The sequence below is a fragment of the Lepeophtheirus salmonis genome, chromosome 4, assembly GCF_016086655.4.
Source record: "Lepeophtheirus salmonis chromosome 4, UVic_Lsal_1.4, whole genome shotgun sequence".
NCBI classification, from domain to species: domain Eukaryota; kingdom Metazoa; phylum Arthropoda; class Copepoda; order Siphonostomatoida; family Caligidae; genus Lepeophtheirus; species Lepeophtheirus salmonis.
Window position 1 is genome coordinate 11,878,987 of NC_052134.2, and position 15,121 is coordinate 11,894,107.

At 29.8% G+C, this 15,121-nt stretch overlaps 1 protein-coding gene across 15 annotated transcripts in view; it reads left to right on the forward strand.

Annotated features, from left to right (window-relative positions):
* Nucleotides 1-15,121, forward strand: part of SK (small conductance calcium-activated potassium channel) — a 456,472-nt gene that overhangs the window by 168,963 nt on the left and 272,388 nt on the right. For all 15 annotated transcript variants that reach the window (XM_071887626.1, XM_071887624.1, XM_040711116.2 and 12 more), the window contains exon 2: nucleotides 5,291-5,972. In XM_071887626.1, coding sequence (XP_071743727.1) covers nucleotides 5,331-5,972 — 642 coding nt within the window. In that variant the 5' untranslated portion in view covers nucleotides 5,291-5,330. The remainder of the gene's footprint in view (nucleotides 1-5,290; nucleotides 5,973-15,121) is intronic.

The following is a 15,121-nucleotide window of genomic DNA, read 5'->3' on the forward strand; positions in this document are numbered from 1 at the left end:
CATCATCTATTTTTCTTCCATCAAGTATGAAAAAGTAAAAAACTGCTATATTACTGCACTGTACAGAAGCCCAAATAATTCAAAGCACAGTATTATTTGAAATCTATGTTGTTTGAAACTGGGTTATACAGGGAAAATAAAACAAAATTAAAATAGTCATGATACACAAAAATATGTACCTAATTCAAGTTAACCAACTTACGCAACCTAAATTTAAAAATAGAAAAACAATGATTATGAAAAGGAATTTTGTAGAGCACTAGACAATAAAATTTTTGTTTTTCTTTGCAAAAATTATATAACCGGCAATGACATGAAAGAAAAAATGAACTTAGCGAAGTAAACCTATCGTAATTACAGGTGATAATTTTTCTCCCCTTAATAAACTTGATGTGAGTTACTTAGTCACTTTATTCCATATGAATAAGGGGAAATGTTATAAAAATATATATTTGCTATTTTTAATTTATTTTAATTAAAAAATTACTTAAAGAATGAAAATTATTGATTGCAAAGATTTTAACTTAATTTGGAATTGAAAGAAAACTTTCTGCTCGTATCAAAATGTAATGTTATATTTTTTTAAGATTATTATAATGAATAAGATATATTTATAGATATATCCTTTATGTATTAATATATATGTATATATATATACAATATCTATTTGCTTAACTCTCCGTTGGTAAACAAAAACAAAAAAATATTTAAAAATGCTTTAAAATCGTTTGAATCTATTTTTTTCAATACTTTTCAGTGTTTTACTGAAACATGAAATCTGATTATACACTATTCTTTATTTATTATAACACAAAATTTAAGAATTTTTAATGAAGGCTATGTGAATTTAAATAATTGCTTTGCTTAAAATTTGTTCTTTTGTTTTAGACTTAGTTCTCTGTATTATTATTTTTTTTTATATGTGAGGACTCACATCGTTCACATTTTTGTTAAATAAATAAAGATGTATTTTATTTTATTTTCAACTGTTTTCATAAGATTTCATAAGCTGAGTAATGTATGATTTAAAGTTGGTTTCCCCTCGTATTATGAGCTAAAGTAGGTATTCCGATTGAGATTTTTATATTTATTTATAAAATTAAATTTCGATGAAAATTGGTGTCATTTATACTCATTATTTGATAAGATTACCAATGCAATGTACGTAATAATTATTAAATATTATCTAGATAATAGTTAAAATCGGCAACAACAACAAAACATAAGTTAAGTTCCCATATTTTTTCCAGATATTTCCTATTCCTTTTGACAGTCGAAGCTGAAAGTGCTTTAAAAAGTTAGTCATGTAAGACATGTAATACTGGGACGTACTTGTGTAATAAACTTTATTTTGAATTATTTCATTCATGCTTTAAATTAGGGATCTACAGATCCATTAGAATTGACAAGAATCGAATTTTTATAAAGTATCGGATTGGTCATTGGAATTGGCTTTATAATGCCGACTCCACCCATACATATCCATAATGATATATATGGATAATTTGACTTATTTAAGCTTTTTTTGGAGACAAAATTATGGTTACAAATCAATAAGATAGTTAGACTATACGACGTTATTCTGGCAAACTCAAAAAAAGAAAAATAGTGAGGAAAGTGCATACTAAGACAATACAAATTTGTACCTCTGTACAGGAAATTTACTTGAAAGTAACAATTTACAAATAATTACATTTTAGTGGCCAATACATTTGAATTGTATCATGAGCCGTTCAAATAGTATGTGACGTAATAAGTTTGGTTGAGCAGTTTACTCTGACATAATTAAGTAACTTTCTTGCTAAATATTTCTTTTTTGCATGTTTGTTTAATTATATTAGTTTTATCAGAACTGAAGTCAAGTCTATATTTTCTGAGTCAAATTTGATTCATCAATATTCGTCTCAGGTCCATTAAAAATGACACGAGTCCGGACTGGAGCACTGGTTCATACATATTTCAATTTCTAGGGCAAGCATATAAAACTCATGTACTAGCTGGAAACAGTTGATGACTATTTGATCTCATGTGGGCCAAACCACAACATATACCTTAAAGTTTACTAAAGGCTGTATCAGTCTTTAGGTCAATTTTTGGTGGAACATCGGGAAAAAGGGGCAAAGTAGAACTATGCAATCCTAGTTCTACTTTGCCTCTTCTCTATATCCATTTTGCCTTTTTCAATTTTTGTTGGATAAATTCTGCCCTTTGGGTAGTGATTTCATTAATTATTCTACCAAACGACTTTATATTTTGGAATCCATCCCATGTATTATGAGAAACGTTCATTTGCAAAGAGAAATTCACTGATTCGTCTCTTTGTCTTAGTTTTCCCGGAAAAAGTTTTGTCAGGCTCTTATCCTCGTTAGACGGTAATGCCAAAGAACTTCAACCCTCAGAATCTGTATCTTTACCGATGTAGGACTGAATTACGAATAAAATGGAAGACCTGGTATCGTTTTGGATCTTAATCTTTCAAGAGAATATTAATATATTTCATTCATAGATGTCTCTTAGATACATAGTGACGAATTATCAAGTTAATTCTATGTATGAAAGTAATTTCGAAGAGGTTTTAAGAAAGTTACCAAACATTTCGTCCTACGATAGTCAAGATAATTTTATTATGGAATAATTAATTTATAGCTAAATAAAGGCAACGACAACAGACACCAACATCAATCAAGAATTTATCTTCATACAATTTATAGAAATATAGATACTATGTTTATCAGATACCTCTGATTTCTTGTGCAATGGAAGTAACCATTGATGTTTTTATCATTTATTTGAAATTACGAAGCAATTTTGAATTTCTTACTCTCGACTCATAATTTTTATCAATTTTACGATTATATTTTTCTTCATAAAATGGGAATATTTAACACATATATGATGATATCCAGATAAATTCCTTTTAAATTTATTTTTGTATATTGAAATTCAATTCAATTTATCTATTTAACCTATATTTTTTTTTATTATGTTAGGATTATAATTATTTATTTTAAGATCTACAGGTTTTGGTAAGTTACAAATTAGTTTATTAAAGTTTATTCGATCACTTGTTTTGGTATTATAATATTACCAAATATTGACCTCGTCGTTAATTTTGATTTCCACACTATGCATACAATTTTATAATGTAGGAAGATGCATTAGGAAAGCGATAATGCAGATTCCAACAGTTCTTCAAATATTTGATTCGAAATTGATAAGACTATTTTTGAACCTAAGATTGAGAGTGACAATGAACATTTGAATAACAACAATCCTTTTAAAAAAAAAATATTTACAAGAATATTTGACTTTTACTAGGGTTATCTTTTTTATCATCCAAAAATTACAACAATTACAACTATAAATTATTTTATGATTATAATATCTAGGATAAAATAAAATATTTCAATTTTTTTTCGTTGTACATGATAAATTATTGTTCTATTTTTTATACATAGATGTATGTTGCTCCAAAATAGGTCTAATGATTACTTTCGATATTGAAGTTTAAAATATATACATTTAAACAACAACCACTAAAACATCAGAATGAAATCTCAAGTTACTCCAAAGTATCTCTCCGTCCTCGTAAGCTAAATGAGAAACCAGAAAATTCTGAAAATGAATTTAATTTGATTCTTAGCATCCGGTTTAGCTCATTTTTAAAAGTCTTAAGTATTTTTAATACTGTATAACTCAAACCAAAGGTGGAGACATTGAGACGATTCTCTATTTTCTAGACTTGCAACATGACATGATCACACAATAAAAAACTTAAATCTTGACTTGGACCAAAAGTTAAGACTCACAACTCCACTTGGACTCGAAAGTAATTTCAATTATTTGACTGGATATAACTTCAGGTACACTTAAAAAGTATATTTTATTATCTCTGAACTCGATAAAAATATTCATTTACTTGGATTGGTGAGCATAGACTGGAGACTCGACTCGGACTTGCAGTATAAGGACTTTTGCCCAACATTGCGTGGCATATATCTTTATTTAATTTTCTATCCAGCCTTTGATTTTTTCTCAATCAAATTTTCATATTTAATTTTCTATACAGTCTTTGATTTTGTAAGCCAATCAAATAATAAGGCAGAGTAAAAATTAACCAATCAGGTTATAGGGCAAAGAAACAATCCTTTCCCCATTGCATCTCTGACCTATTGCCTTAAAGAACTTGACTTCTTCCTTAAAGAATCCACGAAAAACGATATTGGCAATAGGGAAGAGTCAACGAGTCATAGTTCTACTTTGCCCTATGCTCCACCAAAAATTGACCTTCTGTATTTCAAATAAATACCCTATACGTTTTTATTTTATTAGATGACATACTTCAAGTATAATCTGTTATAGTAGATTTTATAAAATGTACGTTGTTTCATCAGAAACTAATGTTTAATTATTTTTAGTAAACAAGGCTTATATAAATTAATAAACATATTAACGAATTTATATCAAAAATTTATTTATTTTTAAACAGGGTAATTAATATTATTTTAAAATAAAAATTTAAGTTTCTTAGTTTTTATTCCCATAAAAGTTTTTTTAGCAATTTAATAGATTTTTACAAGTACAAAATTGATGTTATAGTAAATAAACATTTAAGCATTTAAGTGAATTATTTTATAATCGTTTGGAAGTTTTGTATATAAATAAATCTGTTTTATTTATTAAGTTACTTTTTAACTCAGTTCACTAACATTTAGTTGAGTAACATGACACTAACGATGTTAAAATAAAATAAAAAACTTATTCTTAAGTTAGTTGTACATTAAAGTTATAATATTATTTGTATTCCAAACCTCTCAAAAAGTTTATTTCTTATATAACTTCATTGATTGCAGCAAATGATAAAAAGATTGTGCAGATAAATTATTATTTAATGATTTTACTTCAGTTACTTATAATATTAAAGTTAATTAATTTATTGAGACTTACTACAACAATGTATTAATGTTTTTTTATAATGAATTTGGTAAATTATAATTATACATGAGTTTAGTGTGACACTATAGATAACAATAGATTAAATAAATAGTCTCAAGTTACTGGTTTATTAAATTTGGGGCCTTTCTACAATTTAATACGATAATATTAATATAAAGAATTCATGGTTTGACAAACATATTATAGATGTCTCTCTAATGTAAAATAAATGAGCAAAAGAGAAAGTTTTGATAAAAACACAGTGACATCTATTGATCATAACTCAAACTAATAACTATATAAATATCTATGTACACATTTTTAAACATAATTTAATTTTCATTATTTTTTTTAGATGTTCATGTAGGAAAAAATGATCAATTTAAATAAATAAAATGGATTGTACATCACCTCTTGGGGATTCAGCATGCCTCAGTCCGTCTCCACCCCCGACTCCAACAGCCACAGAGCATTTATCAACGAATGACACACGATTCTCAAAGTTATGCCAACTGAGCCAAGAGTCAAGAGAGTCTTACGCCTCTGTTGGTGGAGCAATCCTATGCTCACCTCCATCACAAAGAAGAGGAAATATCAACGAAAACAATGCCAAATCCGTCCCAGAAGATATGGACATACAACATAAACAATTATCAAATTCCGAACTACCTTATAAACCCCTTATGTCATATTTGACTCCAAGTGGAGGATGTTCTGGAGGGGGATCATTTGACTGCATTCGAACCTCACCAACACGAAATCAACATCAACGATCTTTTTCTCCTGTGCCACTCATTCTCACATCCAAAGCCTCTTCCACACTTTCCTCACCAAAGCAAGGGGCTATTGTAAGGCAGCATTCACAACCCGAGTCAGGAACCTATCAGCAGACATGTCTCCATCCAAACTATCATCATCTTAATTCCAAGCATCGTCATTTTCATTCTCATGGACAAGGGCTACATCAAGGAGAGGGGATTGCAAATATTGCTTCTGAATCTCTCAGGATAAATGGAGCTCTCAAGCAGTTTAAACAGGTATTTCTTTGACAATAAACGTAACACGTAGATATCTTTGAAATAAGGACAATCAATAATTTTTTATCAAATCTTATTTTTTTTATAGTTTTTTTTTTCTAAAATGAAATTAAATATTTAATTATCTTACTATATCTTTTGAAGTATATAGATACATATTTAATTTGATATAAGTCATTTATTTCAAATTAATTGTATAAAATTATTTTTAATTTACATTTATCAAACACTTTTAAAGACACATACGTATTTTCTAATTTTACAGCAAATGTGTTATTTATGTATTTGAATTATTCATATAATTACCATATTGTGAAGCCATTGATAAAATTCTTTGTCTACATATGCAATACTATATACAGGATAAACTCTGAATACTGTAGAAATGAAAAGTTGTATATCCTTTTTTGTTTCATTGATTAGTATTGTGAAATTTTACAAGAATACTAAGGAATATCAAATCAATACATGACAAAAAAATGATTTAACATGGTCGCCTATTGTAGAAATTAGAGTCGTTAGCCTACTCGACATGAATCATAGTAGGCACAAAACTTTCTTTGCAACATTGGCCCAATACTTAATGAGGGAGGCTTTCAGTACATCCAAATTAGGATTAGCCGTCTTGTAAACAATTTCCTGTTAAATCGACCATATTCCAAAATGGATATTATTCATATATGTAATATATGGAGACTAAAAGTTTTGTATCACAAAAAAAATGTTGAGAGGCGTAGCAGATTTTAGAAAACTGGGAAACTTTTTGTTTCTGTTTTCTTCCCTTTCTCTCCTAAATGAAGGATAATATAAAAAAAATGTTTTTATGAAACTTTGTTGGCAATTGATCAATAATTTATTTGAAATTTTTTAAAAGGATGTTTCTAAATTTCTATGAGCAATATAAGTTTCAATCGAAGTTAAATTTTCCACAGTATTTAGGTTCCTCCAAGTAAATTTATACTCTGTCAAATGTTGATCGTTTTAAAAGAAAGTCAAGCATAAATTTAAAAACAATGGATTAAAAACTTTATTTTCAATTTTCAAAAATAAAAAATGTTTTCCAATGTCAAGTAGTAGTCTCTCTGTCGTCTTGAGGGAAAATATAACATAATTACTCAAAACGCAATCAAATAAAATCGATCCTTTCTTTTCTTTTTTTTCAAGAAGAACGTCTACATTTTGTTTGTTTGTTACTGGATCCTTAGATACTAATTTCCAGTAATTGGAGCATTTTCTTTTCTTGAGCAATAAAATGGTCCGAGGCGCTTCTTTTTAATGAATAAATCAAAAACTTTGGTGTATAACAGAAATTCTTTGGCACAATAATAGTTAATTTCTTTTTTTTCTATCCTGTAGTACGCAATAGTTTTCCTACTTTATACTTAACAAAAGAATTATTATCTTCAACAAAAGGATTAGATCAATTTATCATATAAGGGACTGACTGGATACTTTTTTCTTACATGTACATACTAGTGTGTAAGGAACAATGTGGACAGAATCTTTTATTTTATTTGTAGGCCCAAAAGAGCAGGTAATTTTGTTGCTTTCATATGCCTTAATTAACACTTTACTTTCCCTTTCTAAAAGTTGTACTGCCTCATCGCGTTGATAATATGATTATTATGAAATTCAATATTAATCCTAAGTCCCTCATAATAAAAATGTATATGACTGATTTTTTTCTTAATAAGTTATTCAAGTCATTTTATTTAAATTGTAAGAATTGGCAAACTATAGAGCTGTAAAATAGATGACATAATACGACTAAGAAATGTTTCTACCAAGTAAAGAAAGGAAGCGCAAATGCTCATACTGGGTTAACCTTTTACAAAGGTAAAAATTTAAACAAGAGCTTTTGGGTGGACATTCATAGAATAAAATAATCTTAAAATAGTATTTGGTACATTTTTTAATTAAATATTTGAGCCCTCAGCTCTCATAATTGCCTCAATACTGTGACTAAATCCCTTTCATACCTTTATTATGAAGTCAGACACCATTTCGGTCCGCTTCTTCTTGATATAAGCCTCTAGAGACTGGACAATCGCTTGAGGAGGAGTACACCCTCTCTTCAAGAGACAACTAGATAGAGTAGTTTAAGAAGTTTCTGTCTGGAGAGCAGGGGCCACATGTTGAGGTCCCAAAAATCCAAAAAGTTGTCTCTGAGGAAGGCACAGATCTTAGCGGCGCAATGCCACGGAGCTCCGTCTTAATTGAAACAAAGTTGTCCCTAATCTTTTATCTCGCCTAAGATATATCCAGAAGTTGGATGTAAGCACCTACATTGAGCCGATTCTTCATTTCCTCAAAAATTGGAGGCTGACTCCCCAACACCCTAGACCATGGTTCCAAAATGTGTTTTTGTCCTCAATACATGTGCCATTGAAGCTGATACATTGTTTGGGTGTTCGGCTGTGATGCAGCGGCTGTTCTACTTATTCTAAGTGGTATCATAGGTGAAAAAATTTTCATCAGAAAAAAGCAAACTTTGATTGAACATTTGTTGCTTTGAAATTTTTTTGAATCTTCTTTGCTCTTTCCAACCGTCTCAGCTTGTTCAGTTCAGAGATAAGATGAATTGTTGTCCTCCTCCGTTATTTTGCACCAATATCATTCAGAATTGAAGATAATCGAATGTATATTACTAGATTAGATCAACCCTGTATATTTCATCCTTATTATTCACAACAATGATGTCGTCGACACAAATAAATAAAACAGACAAACATTGCAACAATATACTTCCACGATACTAAAATCATCTACTCATTACTTTACGTATATGTACTTCCATTTAAAAATGTAACCAAGTTCAAACTCTATTTCAAAAGCCTACAAAAAAAAACCTTTGAATATGTACTTGCCCTGTCCAAGTGTATCATTGCTTCAATTATAAGTCCAAACTTCGTATATGTAACGTAAATTTTCATTCTATTTTTCATCAGAGAACATGCCAAACATTCCAGAATCATAATTAAATGTATTTACAATCTTTTATTTAGTTTGTATTTTCGGAAATTCCCATAAAAGGAGAATTCTTGCAAAAACTGTACTTTGTTTTAGGTGAAAATACACTGGACACTTTTAAAGGGGTAAAAGGACTCTAAACCATCTTTCTTTAGATTTTAAATATAGGTTCTGCAATGATACAACAATCATGGTGATATTACAGCTTTCTATTCCCTTTCTATTTTCAATAATTTGAAAGACTTTACGACTTTACATTGGTCTGTCAAACAGTTACCTTTAAAGTCTCTGAAATGTCAACATTGGAAAATAAATACGAAATGGGACTGCTGATAAATGAATATTTTTTGGCGTTGGTCCATAATTTGTGGAAATATATTCTTCAATGCTATTCTCCCATCGAGTTTTTGACAAAAAAAACATCACATATAATAAAGATATATTTTGTACTAATGGGCATTATTTTAAGCTTATTTATAAAACCTTTTATTGGCATTAACCAACCAAGATTATTTTCAATTTTGTCTAAAATTTTTTTAAGCTTTCCTCTTTATTTTTTATTCTTGAGAAGGGAACTTCTATATACAAGGTTCATGTCCTCATGAATAACGGAAAGTAACTCTAAAGATTTTCTGGGTAGTTATAAGTGTAAGCCCCTATTGAATTTAAAGAAATATGAAAGATCTGTATTCGACTAGCTCTCACGACACTACCTCAATACAAGAGACACACTACCGGAGGGAAAAACTAAACATTTAGCTTATGTCCTTGACGATAATTATAAACTAAAATGTGATCTCGGTAGAGCGCAAAACCTCCATTATTTTTTTGCTATATGAAATATTTTTATTAAACCTATATTATGGTACCCATTACCTCACTATGTTTCAAAGTTATAGTCAATTATACATTTTTAATAGGGGTGTACCGATACAATAAAATTGCCAAGAATCGTTTTTTTTTGTTAATTTTGAAGTCGGTTCAAGAAAGCCGATTCCACCGATATCCATCCATAATTATTCTTATGGATAAATTACTTATTTGAGCACATTTTTGGAGACAAAATTTTGATTACTAAACATTAAAATAGCAGGACTAGATGGCGTTGTTCAACAAAATTAAAAAAAGAAAAAAAAGAAGATGAGACTAGTACATAGAAAGATTATGCAAATTTGTAGGTTTGTACAGGAAATTTACTTGAAAGTAAAAATCTAAATACAATTATATGTTTAGTGTCCCTTACATTTGAATTGTATCAAGTGTCGTTCAAAAAGTCCATAACAATGGGAATGGGGTTGAGTGGTTTACTCAGGAAACATTAAGTAACTTTATCATTAATTATTTTATCTTTGTTGAATAATAAAATTCTGTACCCATTTGGAATCGTGAGCAAACATTCCTAGTTCGGCTTAATGTAGAAATATTTTCTGGGACAGGAGTACTCAATAACGGACGTATTCTATCGGGATCCGGCTGAATAGACGTATTTTCTATTAAACATCCCAGCAGAGTTTTTTTCGATAGAATATATTTTCTTTTTTCTTCATTAATTACCAGACCATTTCAACGGCTTGTTTAAATTTGATCAAGTTATTTTCATGTTTTCTTCACAATTTCTACATACTGTTTAACATCTATATATGCATACGTGCATTTCAATTTCTCAGTAGAAATGATATAACCTATAACCCTCTAAAAACCAGACACTCCATTGGTAACGCCAAAAAGAATTAATGTGAATTTATAGAGTTTCCTACAAGCTTCAAAAGCTGTGAATATATTTAGTTTTTTTTAACGGCTATCTGATAATAAGTGCTTTGCAAGTCAATTGTGCTGTACACCAAATGTCTGGTAATCTTATTTAACAGGTCATCAATCCGTGGGAGTAGATATGCATCTAATAAAGTATATTAATTAATAATTTATGAATAATCTTTCAAAAGTCGTTCTTTTACGATCGTTTGTCGTAACTAAGACCTGAGCCCTCCATGGGGATTTACTATCTTCGATAATTACTTCCTTTAACATTCTTTCAATTTCTGAGGCTATAAATTTTTGATCAGGTTTCTAGAATCGCCGTGATTTGATAGTTTTCGGTCCACACTCAGAAGTTAAGTTTCCAAAGAGTGTTGGAAACGGGAGTTTCATAGTTGAAAGATAATAAATCTTTAACAATTTTCTGGGCTCTCCGAATGGGATTTCAATTTTAGAATGCTCTCGGAGTATGTTATGTCCAAGAATACTTTCAAAGCAGAGTTTTTTTGGTAATACAAAGAATTCTACTCAATCATAATATTGTTCTCCAAAAACCATTGACAATTCACAAACTCTAACAACGGCAGTTTGGAAAGAATTCAATTTTGAAGGAATTACTCTCCAATTATATATTCTAGTAAGTTCTAATGAAAACCTCTCAGTGCTTCCTGTATCAACTAGTGCATTGACTACCTTTCAATTCAATCTCACTCATATCCTTGTCTATTCTAGACTTCCTTCCCCAGAGGAAAAAGATGACAAGTACGGAATTCGATTATTTGTAACGCTTGTAATTGCAGATGAAATGTGAAGAGGTTTTGAATAATGGCCTCTTTTATTACAGATTTTGTATTGTGCATGTCTCAATGGGCATTCTTCACGAGAATGTCTGCTGTAAATATCAATTCTTCAGAGATGTGGATGCGGCATTATTATCTATTTCTTCAATCTCCGAGTCTTATTTAATAATTTTCTTTTCAGGATCCCTAGTAACAGAACTAACCAATGAAGAAACGAGTGTGTGAGAAAATGAAAGAGCATGATTTTCTGCCGCTTCTAAAGTCCTAGCTTGATTATATACTTTGTGAAAGCTAAGTGTTTCATTTTCGAAAATCCTTTGTCTTATGTGTGAAGAACAAAGTCCTTTTATGAAAGCATCTGTTATGTAATTCTATTTTACTTCTTAAGCACTTACAGACTTGAATTTGCAATTTTTACATAGAAAATTGAGAACTTGCAGAAAATTATCCAATTGTTCACCTGGTTTTTGTCTTCGTGTGGCTAATATGTGCCTTGCAAAATTTTTATTCTTTTTCTTCGCGTAAATTGATTCAAATGTTGCGATAGCGTCTTTATACTTTGCTATTTCTGATATTTACGAAAATACTTTATAACTTATGTAATTATTCAGGACTTCAAGTTTTATTTTTCCATCTGTATTTCTATCAAATATACACTTTAAAAAGCTTTCAAATGTTCTTTTCCAATGAGTACATTCCTCGTCAGCACTTGAGGAGCTGGGATCGACATCGAAACGGTCGGGGTTCTGTTATTTTTCCATTTTAAGATTAGTTCAATAAATTGTTGTACCCGTATTTAGGCTTTATTCAACTATATCTACAATCTATAATGATTAAATAATAATAAATACAAACAAACATAATTAATATAAATATGTACAACCTCTATTTCATATCTAGCACATGGTCTCAACTAATGTTTATTACTCCACTTTTATCTAGGTAAAATTATATATCTATATTATACATAATAAACAGAACATTTGGAACATTCATATTTTCTGAGTCAATTTCGACTCCTGTGTCTATTAAAAACATACTAGTCCAGACTCAAATGCTGGTTAATTCATATTTCAATTCTGGGGCAAGCATATGGGGCTCAGTTAGGAACTAGAGACAGTCCAAGAATATTTCATTTCAAGAGCGCCAAACCACTAAAATAATAAAAAATAGCCTTTTTTTTGTGTCGCAAGTTTTTTTTTAAACAATGATACAGTTATAACTATATCATAGACCGAGGGGCGAAGAGGCTGACAACAAAAGAGGGCGTCAAGTTCCTTTAAAAAAGCCAAATGGGAATTAATTGACCCCTAAGAACTGAGAGTAATTAACTCTTATAAAATTTAAATGTATTATGAGCTTATCATGATTTATAAATTATTATACTTTTTTTCCTATCTACAACAAATAAAAAGTTCAATATTAAAAAAAAAAAGTAGATAATTTTGTTATTTGTTAAAGAAATTCCTTGAGGGATAATTAGGAATCGGATTGCTCCATAAAGATGGTATTGGAGTCGGATGATACTTGGGTATCTGTACATTCCTAATTTTTAGATGATGTTTTGAGTCTATTTGACATTTGATTTTTGTTTGATTAAACATCCTTTTTAAACCTACTTAATGACACCAAATTGAGCTCTATACCTATATATGTTTTAAAATTAGGGTTGATGAAGATTTTCTTTAATTCACATTTTATGTTATCTTGACCTTTTAACTTACCATTTAAGATTTTATGGCCTCTTACTGTGACAATTTATAAACCTTGTACTAAGTGGTATCAAAATCGGTTTGTTAATTTTGCCCTATCTTGAAGACTACCTAAAAACAAAGAGAAACAAAAACATAACCTTTGCTCCACTTCGTTGCTGGGGCAATGAGAGATAAATACTCTAATGGGCATGGGGAGAGTACAAAATCTCTAACTAAAATCAAATCGAGTTTTGTATCTCAATTGGTCCCAAAGTTATGGTCAATAATGCATTTTTTGCGTTTTTTGTTAGTTTGACCTCTCAAAATTTAATGGTCACTTACGTCAACCGTAACTATTCTTCGTTCCAAGTTCTATCAAAAATGAAATGTAAATTTCACTGTAATCCTAGTGACTAAAAACACACAAACTATCTGAAAAACTAACAAAGAAAAACACAGAGGCAGAAACATAATATTGAGTCACCTTCGTTGGCGGATTGTTAATTTACATACAATGTTTTGAAAAAATAGTTACTCTTTTTCCTCTCACGACTGCCTGCAGCCGATATATTAAAATAACAGAATATCTAAACTTATCTCCTCTATTCCATACATCAAGTTGTCCGATTTTACACCGTTCATTTTTCGTTCTTAAATTTATATAGATTCTGGTAAGTCTCTAAAAGTGTAGGGTATTTTCTTAATGAAATGGCTCATTCATTAATGTTCCCCGTATTATTTTTGTACTTTAACATTATTAGGACTCTATTAGAAAAACAAAAAATTTAATTTCTAAAAACAACAAGTAAGAAAACAACTCCTGTACAATTTATCATAAACTATTTTCCTTTTATTATGTACGTAAATAGTTGTCTTGAATAGTCTTCATGCAATAATTTGTGTGTGTGAATATATTATGTATGCTTTAGGTTTTTTTCTATTTTAAATGATGAATTAAAAGAGGAAGCTCATGTAATTATGGGGTTTTCACTCTCTGTCCCCTGTGAGTAAAATACTGTATGATTAGTGTTGCTTTAATTTTTCGGTTGCTCTTCATTCATCACATACTTCTTTGTACAGTGGTATATTGTAGAATGTACATACCTACATTGAATTATGGTTCCCATTTTTTATATCATTTTTCTTCCGTCTGTCACTCTTTCATTCATTTTGAATTCAAGTATAATTAGAATGGGAACTTGGAAGAGGCCAAACCTCAGCATTTTGTCATTTTTCCTTGCCTTCATTTTTTTTTATACCCATATGAAGTAAATTTAATTAACCTACAATATGACGCTAATTTGAGCTCTTCACCGTAACATATTCAAAATTAATTGTTGATTAGGGATTTTAAGTGAACGTTTTGTGTTTCATTGACCTCGACCTCTCAAAGTATAATGGCCTCTTACTGACACCATATATAATCTTCGTATTAATTTAGATCAAAATCAACCTGTATCTGTTGCTGTAATCCGGGTGACTAATAAACAAGGGAGGGGCATAACATAAAATTGTATTCACTTCATAAAAAAGCATTGTTTTCCTGTGAATTGTATACGAATTTTCTCAAACTCAATTTGATCAAGATTCTCAAAAATTAGGAATCGTAAGACAATTTATTTTTATAAACTTTTGATGTTATATATCCTGGGTCTACTCTTCACGTATTCTTGCGATACGTCAGCCCACTTCTAATCCATGACAGTCTTTAAGATATCCACTTTCACATGCCTCTAAAGGCACTTATTATTTTCATTCAGCTTTTTCATCTTACTAATGAGACCCTTGGAGAGGAGTACTATTCAGAAGATCTCGTCAGTACTTATTCAGACTTTAAAAAGAGCTGATACATAATTTTTTTTTTACCTCCATCTAAGTTGTCTTTGGTCTGCTGAAATGAATTTCACTTACACAAATTGTTTTTATTGCT